Source organism: Equus quagga, chromosome 19, assembly GCF_021613505.1.
Source record: "Equus quagga isolate Etosha38 chromosome 19, UCLA_HA_Equagga_1.0, whole genome shotgun sequence".
Lineage (NCBI taxonomy): Eukaryota > Metazoa > Chordata > Mammalia > Perissodactyla > Equidae > Equus > Equus quagga.
In genome coordinates, this window is record NC_060285.1 from 14,784,233 (window position 1) to 14,797,064 (window position 12,832).

Here is a 12,832-nt window from a genome sequence, read left to right on the forward strand (position 1 = left end):
ACTGGCCTGCCGTCCCTGGTTCTTGGTGGGCTGTTATGCCATTGCTGGTCACGGGAGGGCAGGGCATGTGGTTTGGACCAAATAGGTTTCCTATTATTCCTTGTGCCAGGAGAGAGGGAACTGGTCTTGCACAGCAGTACTTACCCAGGCAGCTTCAAGGGCCGTTGCTGCCTAACATCTATGGGACCCTGAGGGAGTGGGAGATGGGTCTTCCAGACCCCTCTCCAGATGGCAGACCCTGTCCAGGCTTTCACAGACAGAATGCTGCCGAAGGAGGGAGCCAGGAAGCAGCTGAGCTCTGGCTACCTGGCCTTATTCCTCAGTCTCAGTGCTCAGATTGGCTCTTCTGCCCGGTGTGGGAGGAGAGAGAGGGCCTTGCCTTGGAGGCTGGAAAGGGAAAGTGAGAGCTATCTTGTTTCCTCTGTAATGGGACAAAGCATGAAAAGGGAAGCTTTTAAAACCTGGTTCCTCCTGTTCTCCACAGTGGAGAGGAAGGAACGTGGGTTTTGGACTCAGATTTATTCAGGTTTAAGTTTGAATCCTAGCTCTCACATTTACCAGCTCTGTGGTCCCCGGCAAGTTGCTTCTCCAGTTTCTTCATCTTTAAAATCGCATTCCTTGTTAGGGTCGTTGTGAGGATTAAAAGAAGACAGTGAATGTAAAACAACGTGGAACAAGGAAGTGTCCGCTGACAGACAGCTCCCTGGCCAAGGGGGTGAGCAGTGCCCACTGGAAATTACAGCTGACCCATGATTGGCATTTCTGGTTCCAAAAGTGGAGACTTTTGGGCCTCCCACCCTGCCACTCACATCTTCTCCATTGCAATCGGAGTCATCCTCCTAAAACGCAGCATTAGTCATTTTCCCCCCTCCTGAAAACTCTCCAGTGATGCAATCTGGGTTCAGAGCTTGGTCCCCGTGAGGCCAGGACTCCCCATGCTTTCCTCTGCGGTCACATCTCCCACCTGTCCCACCCAGGCAGCTGCAACACATGACTTCTCATTTCCTAATGAACCACACTGTCCCACGCGTCTTCCCTCTGCCTGGATTGTGTCACCACCATCCCTCTGTCCCAGGCCCCATATGTCCAGGGAACTCCTGCTCATCCTTCAAACCCTGACACAGGCCTCTCCTTCTAGATGCTTCTCTGAGCATTCTAGAGCTACCATTTCTTCTTGATCCTCTCTCCGTTATTCTTTCTATTACCTGTTTTTGGACACAACTCCCCAGCAGACCATAACTGGCCAAGGGCAGGCGCTGCCGACCGGGGCCTCTTGCCATCTCCCAACTCGGTATACTGTAGGCACTTAATAGTCAGCAATTATTGATCGCTCCTCCTAGGCCAGGCACTACTTACATGCTTTCCATGTGTAAACTAGTTGATTTCTCAGCAGCTCAGTGAGACAGCGCATCCGTCAGTCCTGGCTGGAAGCACAAACCACAGCAATTATTTGAACAGAGAATTTAATCTTTAAAAATAATAACTAGACATAAAGTGTTGACTTGGTAACTAAAAAAGCAAAAATAGAAAATTGCAGGAAATGGTTACCACCCTTGGAGCCGAAGGAACAGAGGGAAGAAGTGCAATTATGATAACTCGGGGCGGGAACCCGGACCTCTGGGGCGGGGTCACCGGGCAGCTGCAGGGGCAGCAGCAGTGGGCGGGGATGCGAGGACAAGGAAGCTGCTTCTGAGCGTTGGAAAAGCTGCAAAATGGATTTTGCTGCTGCTAAAGGAAGGAAGTGCCACTGCTGGGATGAAGAAAGGAGGCTGGGGTGATGCTCAGAGGAGCGGAAAGCAACAGGAAGGAGCAAGTTCCTTTCTCCTCCTCCAGGCTCACAGTATCCCTCTCCCGGCCCCGTGTGCCTAACAGGGAGCGGCTGGCAGAGCAGAGATAGGGTTCGCAGGTCCCTGCCTCAGCATCTCAAAGCGAGTTTGGAGCTGAGAGACAAAAGCTTAGACGCTGGCACAGGCAGGAGCTGTTATGGTTCCCGTTTGGCAGATGAGGAAACTGAGGCACAGAGTGGTTAAGTAACTTGCCCGAGATTAAATGGCTACCCAGAGCAGAGCTGGGATTTGAATGCAGGCAGTCTGGCCTCAGCACCCTTACTCTTAAGCACTCTACCATAAATGTTGAACCAATGAATGAATGAATGAATGGGCAAGCCACAGATACCACTTAGAACAGTGCCCAGCCACGCTTTCTGCAGCCACGAGGTCCCACCCCGGCCTGACTGCCCCCTTGTCGCCCTGCCAGGTCATTCACTGGAACTCCCCCAAGAAGCTTCGGGTGAAGAACAAGCATGTGGAGTTCTTCCGCAACCTCTACCTGACCTTCCTGGAGTACGACGGGAACCTCCTGCGGCGGGAACTGTTTGGCTGCCCCAGCGAAGCTGACGTCAACAGTGAAAATGTAAGTGGCCCACGGGCTCGGCAGGGCAGGGCGGCCTCTAGGCTGGCCCGCCAGGGACCTCCCATGCGCCGGCTCCGTGCCAGGCTCAGGGCGTGCCCCAGGAGCACTAGATGCCATCCCCGCCCTGGGAACCTGCCATCTGGCGGTGGGGAGGGGACGTCTCTGCTCATCACTGTGGATGCGGAGGGGGCACGCTTGGTCCAGACAAGGTAAAGTGGGAAGTGGAATCAGAGTGAGCAAAACCCCCGGTCAAACCACAGATAAGGTGTCTCTCCAAAGCCAGAAATTCGAGGTCTTCGTGGGCGTGTTGGCATCCACATGGAAGACCTGGGATTCAGTGTGGTCAATGCATGGGGTGGCATCACAGATTTTCGCAATAACTGGCTCCTCTAGGGGTTAGCACAGGTGGAAATAGTGTTAGGTAAGTGGTCACAGGCATAGCTAACATCTACTGTATTTTCCTGTTTCTTCACTGTTTATAATTTTTTTTCATATGCTGTATCTCATTTGCTGCTCACAGAAGCCCTCTTTTTTCCCCCCAAAGAGAGTTGAAGACATTGAGGCACAGAGAGGTGAAGCAGGTTGCTCACAGTCACACAGCGTGCAAAAAGTTGAGACTGATTTGAAGTTCTGAGGAGCAGGATGTGGGGAAGCAGCGCCTTATAGTGGAAAAAGCAGGGCATGTGGGGTCAGGCTGACCTGGCTTTGACTTTAATCCCTTCCAGTTACCACCTGTGTGACCTCGGGCAAGTCACTCAACCTCTCTGTGCTTCAGTTTTCCCAACTGTCAAATGGGGATGAAAAACTGTTATAGGGATGTTTTGAGACTAAGCAAGAAATTGCATGTAAAGCACCTAGCTCAGCGTCTGCCATATGTTCCATGCTCGATAAATATTTCCCTGCCCTTTCCTTGACCCTTAGTATTACACACAGAAGTAACTGGTTCATTCAGTCAGTCAAAAAACATTTACAGAGGGTGGTCCTCTGAGCACTGAGTATTCATTGGTAAAAAAGAACCACGGTCCCTGCTCTCATGGTGCTGTTATTCTAGTAGGAAAGACACAATAAGTACACAAACTGTCGGGAAAAGTTATCAGCCAGTGGCAAGTGCTACATCGTGACGTATTAGTGAGCAGCTGGGCAGCTCCACTGCCTTGGGAGGTCGGAGAGGGCTTCTCTGAAGAGGTGACATTTAATCTGAGACCCGAATACAAGAAACAGCCAGCCTTAGAAGAGCAAGAGATAGTACAAATCAAAGCCACAATGAGATCGTACTTTGTACCTGTTGGAACAGCCGTTATCAAAAAAACAAAAGATAACGAGTTAGTGAGGATGTGGAGAAACTGGAACAGCTGCTGTGGAAATAGTCCAGAGGCTCCTCAAAAAATTAAATATAGAACTCTCGTGTGATCCAGCAATGCCGCATCTGGGTATACACGTAAAGGGACTGAAATCAGGATCTCAAGGTGGTATCTGCGCCCCGTGTTCACTGCAGCGTTACTCACAGTAGCCAAGAGGGGAAAGACGAAAATGCCCACTGACAGATGAAGGGAGAAGGGAGATGCGGTACCTACACAGTGGAATATTACTCAGCCCTAAAAAAGAGGTAAATCTTACCATCTGTGACAGCATGGGTGGACCTGGAGGACATTAGGCTAAGAGAAATAAGTCAGTCACAGAGGGACACGTACTGCACGATTCCTCTCACGTGAGGCGTCTCAAAGAGGCAAACATGTAGAAGTCAACAACAGAATGGTGGTTACCGGGGATGGGAGAGGAAATTTTTGTTCAGTGGGCACAAAGTTACAGGTATTCAAGGTGAGGAAGTTCCAGAGATCCGCTGTACCACATAGCGCTTATAGTTCACAGAGGAGTGTGCACTTAAAAAAATTTTAAGAGGGCTAGTCTTACGTTAAACGTTCTCACTCCAAAAAGAAAAAGAACAGAGAAACTTTTGGAGGTGATGGATATGTTTATTACCTTGATTGTGATGATAGTAGCATGCGTGTATCCGTATGTCCAGACTCACCATATTATATACATTAACTACGTGCAATTTTTTGTGTACCAGTTATATACCTCAATAAATCTGGGGTGGGGGGGGGATCAAAGGAAGTACATTCCAGATGGAGGAAGTAGCTGGTGCAAAGGCCCTGAGGTAGGGCAGGTTTGTTGTGAGGAACTGAAGGATGGCCCATGTGCCAAGGAGCTAGTGGGGAAGGAGGGCATGGGAGACAGTTGAGCAGCAGGTGAGCAGGAGCCAGAGTGGAAGGATGTTGTGAACTGGATTAAGAATCAGAATTTTGTTTTGTTACCATTATTGTTATTGTTTATATTCTTATCTTGGATGTCACAAGATACCCTCTAGGTTCCCAGTGGTAGGAAAGGGCATCTGTGGAAGATCTGGAGGCATGCACTCACCTGGCCTTTATCAGGATGACTGGTCACAAGGCCACCCCTACTGTCTGTCCTTTGGCCCCCAAGTCACAGTGGCGTTGCCCCCAGCTCCGGCCCTTCTCCGTGTCACCCTCCATGCCTTTCTCGGTGTCTGCCCTTCTTTACCACTGACGACAGAGAAAAGAAAACCATTAAGCACTTGAACTCTGTCTCCGCTTCTGGGAAGCACTTAGAGGCTGCAGCAAACACTGTGTTCTTCTGGTTTTTCCTTCAGTTCTCTTTACTCAGATCAGTATTTGTCATCATCATCAATATTTGAGAGCCCGTTTGGCACTTTTTTCCAACCGCTAAATGAAAGCTGTTCTCTTGCCTCTTTTTTGTTTCCCTCCCCTGAAGAGGCCATATAAAGAGCCTTGCAGGACAAAGCCATCAGTTTATCATCCCTATCAGTGAGTTCCCGTGGCGCGCTCTTCAGTGTCTTACAAAGGGGGACTCCCTTTATAGATGACTCACCAGCTTTTCCTCCCACCAGATTCCCCTGGTGGGTCACCGGGAGCAGAAGTCCTCGGTGGTCCTTCTCGGAATCCGAGTCTGCATTTATTTGCTCAGGAAGCACACGTGAATGCCGGCCATCTGCCAGACACCGTGCAGGGCGCTGGGGTTGAAATAAGAGGTTGACCCAGACCTAGTGCGTGAAGTCTCTTGCCATGTAACAAGTGTTAGAGATGCCAAGAGGATAGTCTGGGTACAGAGAGAGTCGTGAACAAGCGAGCACCTTTCTTTGAACGCCCTCCCCTCGACCACCGGGCAGGAGAGGAGCCACACCCACCACCTTCCTGTTCCTTCTGCATTCCAGGCTCACTCCCACGGGCAGGCCTCTGTGCCTGCTTTCGCCGTGTCTGGAACACCCTGCCCGGGGTTTAAACTCAGATGGGGCATCTTCAGGAACTTCCCTAGAGCCTCCCCAGCCTCAAGTAACCTTTGAGTCTCTCTCTGGGATGTGCCCTATTTTCTTTTCATCAGAGCATACACTGCTATCCACAATTATTTGGCTCATGTAGTTGTTCCTAGTTTTTTTTCCCCAAATATGAGACCAGACTATAAGACCGTTAGATTGGAGACATTGCCTGTACCGTTCACCTCTGGGGTCCCCTCTCCTAGAGTAGAAGTAAGTGCATAGTGAGCACTTCATAAATGCTTATTGAATGAATGGAACAAATGAGAGAGAAGAGTGAAGGTAGGTAATGAAGCTAGGTAGAGGACAGAGCAGATGAAGCAGAGGGTTGACAGAAAACATGCTGGTAGTGTGTCTACTCGGGCACAGGTGTGGGGAGAGAGGCCAGGAGGAAGCTGACCGGAAGGGCCTTGGCTGTGCTTAGGAGACTAGACTTCATCCTGCGACAGTGAGGAGCAACCGAAGGGCTTTAATCACAGTCAGATTTACATTCGAGAAAAATCACTCCATGTGGAGAATACGTTGAAAGGGTCAGGCTGGAAGCAGCGAGACCACTTAGAGACCGTTGGCAGGCAAAAAGACGGCCCTGGGGCTCTGACCTGCGCTGCAGTGGTGAGGATGGAGAGAACAGGTGGGCTGTTTTGTGGGTGCTGAGAATAGGGGAGCAGGTGCAGCTAGTGCTCATGAAGCAAGACAGTGGGTTCCATGCCCTGCTCCAGCCAGGTTCCTCCGGCCGGGCCGGCCCGCGGGGCCTGGAGCAAGGAGGGAGTCTGGACATCACACCCCTGGAACTGCGACTCTGTGGGGAGTTCCACCCCCTGGTTCTTTGCAGCGTGTCAAGTGTTATCTGCAGATACAACCAGAGGGAAAGGGTAAGATCTTGGATCCAGCCCAGAGCCCGATGCTCCCAGCTCTGTGGGAAGAGGTCATTAGAGCTGTGACAAGTACACAGATGGCGGTAGTCTCAAAGAAATGAAGTCAAGAACCTCTTCATTGGACTGCAGATCCCAGGTGGGGAAGGGCTCGGATGGCACTATCTAAGTCTCATCCACTCGGCAGATGGTCTTTCAAACCACCGGCCATGGGGCTAGTGATCCAGAGGAAGCCTTGCAGATGGAAGCCTGGCTCTCCCCGTCTGATGAGGGATGCAGACAAGCAGGGGTTGTTATCTAGTCACAGCGCTGGGACAGTGGCGGTGCTTTGAGAGCACATGAGAAGGGCATTTCACACACTAGGGGAAAGAAAATGCATCCAGGAAGACATCCTGGAGGAAGTGAGATTTGAAGGATGAATAAGGAGGCGTGATGGGGATGGGGTCAGAAGAATGGGCTTTTAGTGGTGGGGAGGGAGCAGCACAAGCGGTGGGGGCCAGAGGTAAACACGAGCATGGCACATTCAGATTCAAATGAAGGCGATGTGAGAACCATAAAGGACTGCACGGCATTTTTGCATTATTATTTCTTCACGGGGAGGTGATAGTGATGATAAGACTGTGAGCTCTCTAGTCATCCCAGATCACTCATTTAATAGACATATGACCTCAGAGAAGTCACACGAATGCTCTGAGCCTCGGGTTCGCTGTCTGATAAATGGCGACAGTGATGCCTTTGTCATAGCGTTTCATGGATAATTTATGTTCAGTCGCCAAAAATAGGACTTCGGCACCAGGAACACAGTGTGCATTGGGATGCGTTTTCTTCATAAACCACAGTCCCCAACCCATCTAATGTTGGGTTCAAATCTCTTGTTCCATGAATGGTTTTGGGGTTTTATTAACATTTCTCCTAGGAAGGCCTGGCAGAGAGAGGAGCCTGCAGAGTCACGTAGAAATCTGTCTGTGAAGCATGGGAGGGGCGGTTGCATTTGCTCTGCCTCAAACAATCCCAGGTAGGTTTCCTACCGATTGGGAGACTCCAGGTAGGAAGGAGAGGTCGTTTGGTTGGCCTTGCTGACAAAAAGGATAAATAAATAAGGAAGTCGGGGGATTCAGCTCTGCAGTAAGGAGCTAAGATAGCAGGAGCAGGCCCCCATTTTAGAGCCCCTGTTTGGGGTCCTGACTCTAGGATAAGACGGCTTGGTTCGAAGAGCAGGTTCCATCAGTGGTATTGAGTGACAGTAGCTGAGGGGACACAGCCATTCCTGTCCCATAGTTTGTGTGGGCATCTCTCCCTGTAACCAACACTTTAATTTGTCTACAGCAATCAGCATTCAGTAGGCATTAGTTATCACTATTTGATTGAGGTAGCGATGGAGACTAGAATTCTATACATGAGCATTTCCCTCCCTTTTCCTCAGCAACCCAGCCCCTCAAGTGTATCCAAGAAACCATGGGGCTCCACAGAATGGAGTTAGATAATCCTGGATGTTCTCCACCCCCTACTCCATACGAAAATCCTTCTACAGCATCCCTGCCAGGCTTGCATCTGGCTTCTGCTGGAATCCTCCCAAAGACAGGGAGCTCACCACCTCCGGTGGCTTATCCCACTGTTGGAAAGCTCCAGATGCTAACCCATATTTCCCCATTTTGAACTGAAATCTTTCCTTCTGTAAGGAGTCCGTTAATCTGAGTCCTGTCTTCGGAGCAATGAAACATAAGAACAACCCCCGTTGTCCCTGACAGCCCAGCAGATAGCGTAGCGTGTGTCCATGCAGTGTGTTATTCAGAAACACAACTCTTCCTAAGCCTGGTATTGATAGGGTGATGCCTTATCATCACGAGGGCCTTGCTCCACCCAAGGGAATTTTCCAGATAAAGGAAGCTCACTTTGTTAAATGCAAAACCATTAAAATACATATATTTTGACCAATTTGGGTGGGAATCTTGCTAAAGCACATGCCCTTCCTTTAGTAACCGAAGTGTCCTAAACTCAATTTACCATTTTCGATGACTAAGGTTGCACTGAGTAGGCTGCGGAGGCGGGAATTGGCCAGAGCAGGGAAGATGCTGTTTATCCTGGCAGGAAATGGCCTCGGACGATTTGCTGCTTATTCCGCAGATTCCTTTCTGACAGCTGTCACTTTCATTTTATCAGCCTCAGAACAACCCTTTCTGGGCTCACATCCATGTTCATCCTTCCCCTGGCAGCCGAAAAAAGAAAAACCAATGGTATTGAAGTCAGAAAGACCAATGGTAAAAGAATTACCCACTGTCGTATTAGAAGTTAAACGGTGAAACAGCAAGCATCCAAAAAGTGCAAAAAAGAAAAAAAAGATGGGCACCAATGAGTTTTCACATTTATATGGAATTGTGAGTCAATAGTTGGTGTCTGCAGACTTCAAGCTTCCTTATCCCATGCCCGCAGCAGACGTCACTAATTGATGACCCCACTCTTTCTGCCTGGGCTCAGCCCCAACCCCGGTGTCCTCGCCAAGACAGCGCTCCGGGGAGCCAGTGCCAATCTCCAAGCAATGACACTGGAGATGCTGAAGCCTGTTGGGCCTCTCTGCACTAGGCATTCGTCACTCTAGCGTCACCTGCATTTGGACAGCTCTCTGTGCTGTTTCAAGACTTTTCTCTGCTTTCTTCTGGCCTTTGACAATTGGCGGTTTCCTGCAAGGAAATGCAACTTTAATTTTCCCCACAATCGAGGGAGGTAGGCATTATGAGTCACACTTCACAGACGAGGAAACCAAAGGTCAGAGAAGGTGAGTTACTTGCTCAAACTCAAACAGCACGTCAATGGTGGGGCCGTGATGGAAACCAGGTCGGCCCGACACGCAAGTAACAAGGCAGGGCCGTGCTTCTCAAGTGGATGTAACTCCATATTCAAAATGAACACAATAACTACAAGTTGTTCAGTGATTCTCTTAGCTATTTTTACTTGTATAATCGTTCTTACTCTCACAAACCCTGCAAGGCAGCGATAATCATCTCCATTTTATAGAAGAGGAAAAGGATGCTCAGAGAATTGAAATCATAGGATGGGTTGGTGGCAGCACTGTTAACTGGTATCAAACTTGACCCACAGCTGAGTGGTCTTTCTACAACTATGTGAAACATCCCCGATCTGAAATTGCCATCCCTGTTACCGACCCAATGGCGCAGTGGTTAAGTTCGCACATTCCGCTTTGGCGGCCTGGGATTTGCTGGTTTGGATCCCGGGTGCAGACATGGCACTGCTTGGCATGCCATGCTGTGATAGGCGTCCCACATATAAAGTAGAGGAAGATGGACACAGATGTTAGCTCAAGGCCAGTCTTCCTCAGCAAAAAAAGGAGGATTGGCGGTAGATGTTAGTTCAGGGCTAATCTTCCCCAAAAAAACAAAAATGAAATGAAATTGCCACCCCTGCCCCCTAACCCAGCACTCCTATCTCCCAAGGCTCCTGCCTTTATTTTTCTCCATCGCTTGTCACCAATCAATGTATCATATTCTTGACTTTCTTACTTTGTTGATTATGTCTCCCCCACTAGAATGGAGGCTCTATGACTGCAAGGATTTTTATTTGTTTTATTCATCAATATATTTTTATGCCTGGAACCTAGTATGTGCTCCGTAAATTTGTGGAACAAATAAACTATTACAAGTCCTTTTCTGGAAGCATTTGTGGTGTGCTAGAAAGTCCCGCATACTTGAAATCAGGAACCCTGGCCCTGGGACTAGATCTTGACTCTGGGCGTAACTCTTACCTTTCACGAGCCTCGGTCTTCTCACCTATAAAAGGGTTAGTAGAGAAACCCATGCCAGGCTGTTAGGAGGCTGAAGGGGTCAAGGTGTGCTGAGTGCCACAGGCCACAGGAAGTGTCCTTACAAGCGTTGGCCAGAAAGCTCATCCTGGACGCCTTCCCTTCCAACTGCTCTGGGATCCCTGCCTTGCCTCTGAAACGAGGACTCCTACGCACATCTGCCTCAGGCTACAAGGGCGATGGGCCACCTGCGGGACCGCGTTCCCTGATACTAAGCCCACTAAGAGGGAGAGATAACAGCCTCATCGTGGCTCAATTAGAAGTTAAAAATAAGACACATATAAACAGATTCAGTAAACGCTTTACGGCATCACTCTGCACGGCAATGCCAGGGAGCAGATGGCTTTGTGGAAACAGCTGTATCCCGGAGAAACCCCAGAGAAAAGCCAGAATGCATTATTGCTCTCACGTGCGAGCTGCGTGTCACCAGCTCTTTAATCAGACGGTGGGCAGCACCCAGAGCCCTGTGACAGGCTGGCCACGGCCAGTCCCGAGTGACCCTCCACAGGCGCCTTAAGTCCCAGAGGCTGAAGGATCACAGCATTTGCCTGGGAGGCTGGGGAGGGGATAAAAGAAGGAGCCATGGGGTCGAGATTCTCAGCGGCTGTCTGGGCCAGAGGCTCGCCGTTGTGGAGTGTCTGCTTTGTTCCTGTGCAGCTCCAGCTTGCACACATCCCTCCCTCCTGCCCCTAGGTTCTGGTTGTGCCAGGTGCCCTGCCCTCCTCTGCCTCTACAGCAGCTCCCTGCCCTGTCCTCTGTTTGCCTGAATCTTCCTCCACCGACTGCCTCCTTGTGCAGTACGTAAGAGGGCAGCTCTGGGGCAAGACTGCCTTGTGAAGAATCACGGGACCACTAGCTGTGGGATTTCAGGCCGTTTACATCAACACTCCGTGCCTCGGTTTTCTCATCTGTAAAATGGGAATCATGATTGGCCCAACCCGATAGGCTTAATGAGGAGTAAATAAAGTAAGACAGGTCAGGAGCTTAGTTCAGCATGGCACATGGCACATGCCCCCCAAAATTAAGTTCTGTTTGTATTAGGAATATACACTATTATAATTGCTATCTTGCTTCATTGTTCCCCCACCCAGACTATAGGAACAATTTAAGTACAGAAGCTGGGTTCATTCCCCATTCTGAACACAGGGCTTGGCATCAAGTCAGGGCCTATTAATTGGACGCAGTGTACAAATTAATACTGATACCTGGGAGGGAGGAGACCATGCCTTTTTCTTATTTCCTCAGAGCCTAGATCAGCGCTGGGCAGATCGAACCTTCACTGAACGGACCTAAGCCCATGCCTCGCCCCTCCCACAAAAGAATGAAAAGGACCCATGGTTTGGTGGTGTTGGTAAAAAGTGTTTTGGGTTCCTGGACCTTTGTTGATTGATACACACAGCAGGCTACCCATGAGCTGGTAATCTTTCTCTGCCTGTCTGTGTGGTTTAATAAAACTTAACTGCTTCGTGGAAACCACAGGGAAGAGCTCTGAAGTGGGTTGCCAGAGAGGTGAGTTAGAGCCCCAGCTTCTCTGAGAACACCTCTGATGCCCGCTTTCCTCATCTGTCAGCTGAGGGCAGTAGGGCCTGTCTCATACAGACCTTGGGAGGAACAGGTGAAATCATGGATATCAGGGCCGCTGAAAAGTGAAAGCAAGTTGAAAGTATAAAGCAACATTCTTGAGTGTTATTTTACCCATCAGATGTCTCCACCCATTGTTCTAAGCTATCAGATGGGGAGACGTCGCAGGAAGAAATGGGTGGCCCCAGAGAGGCCTCACTTGGTCCCTTGTACTCAGTCTTCATCACCTCCCAGCTAGAAGAGTTCTAGTGGGCATGTCAGTTAAGGGAACATGAGCAATTATAAAATGGGCTCAGCAGGCAAGAAGTTTATTATTCACATAAAGTCCAAATGGGTGTTCCTGTTGGCAGGTGTCTTTTCTACAGGTTCAGGGGCCCAGACTCCTTCCATCTTGTGGCTCTTCCCTCCACAGAGTCTTAAACTCATCTACTGGTTGCTCTTGCTCTGACTAACAGAGTGAGGATTGTGCATGAGCCAGCCTTGAAAGGGGACCCTGCAGTAGCCAGAATCTGCCCACATTCCACTCACCAGAACTTGCACACACAGTTACCCCTAACTGCAGGACGGTTGGAAATACGGCCTAGCTGTGCTCCCAGGAAGAGGGGAGAATGTGAATAATGGTGAGCACAGAAGGTCTCTGCCACTGAGGGGAAGACATCAGTTAGTCCTCTACAGTCATAGAACCATCTCGAATTAGAACTAGAAATATGCCCAGAGATTGATGACCGAGGCATTGTAGTGACTTGATTACATACAAGAATGCAGAGGAGATACACCTGGGTTTGAATCTCAGCTGCTCTG

General features: G+C 49.6%; 1 protein-coding gene across 10 annotated transcripts in view; it reads left to right on the forward strand.

The window, feature by feature from the left end:
• Window positions 1-12,832, forward strand: part of LARGE1 (LARGE xylosyl- and glucuronyltransferase 1) — a 534,909-nt gene that overhangs the window by 478,894 nt on the left and 43,183 nt on the right. For all 10 annotated transcript variants that reach the window (XM_046646633.1, XM_046646628.1, XM_046646630.1 and 7 more), the window contains one exon: window positions 2,257-2,412. In XM_046646633.1, the coding sequence (XP_046502589.1) occupies window positions 2,257-2,412 (156 nt within the window). The remainder of the gene's footprint in view (window positions 1-2,256; window positions 2,413-12,832) is intronic.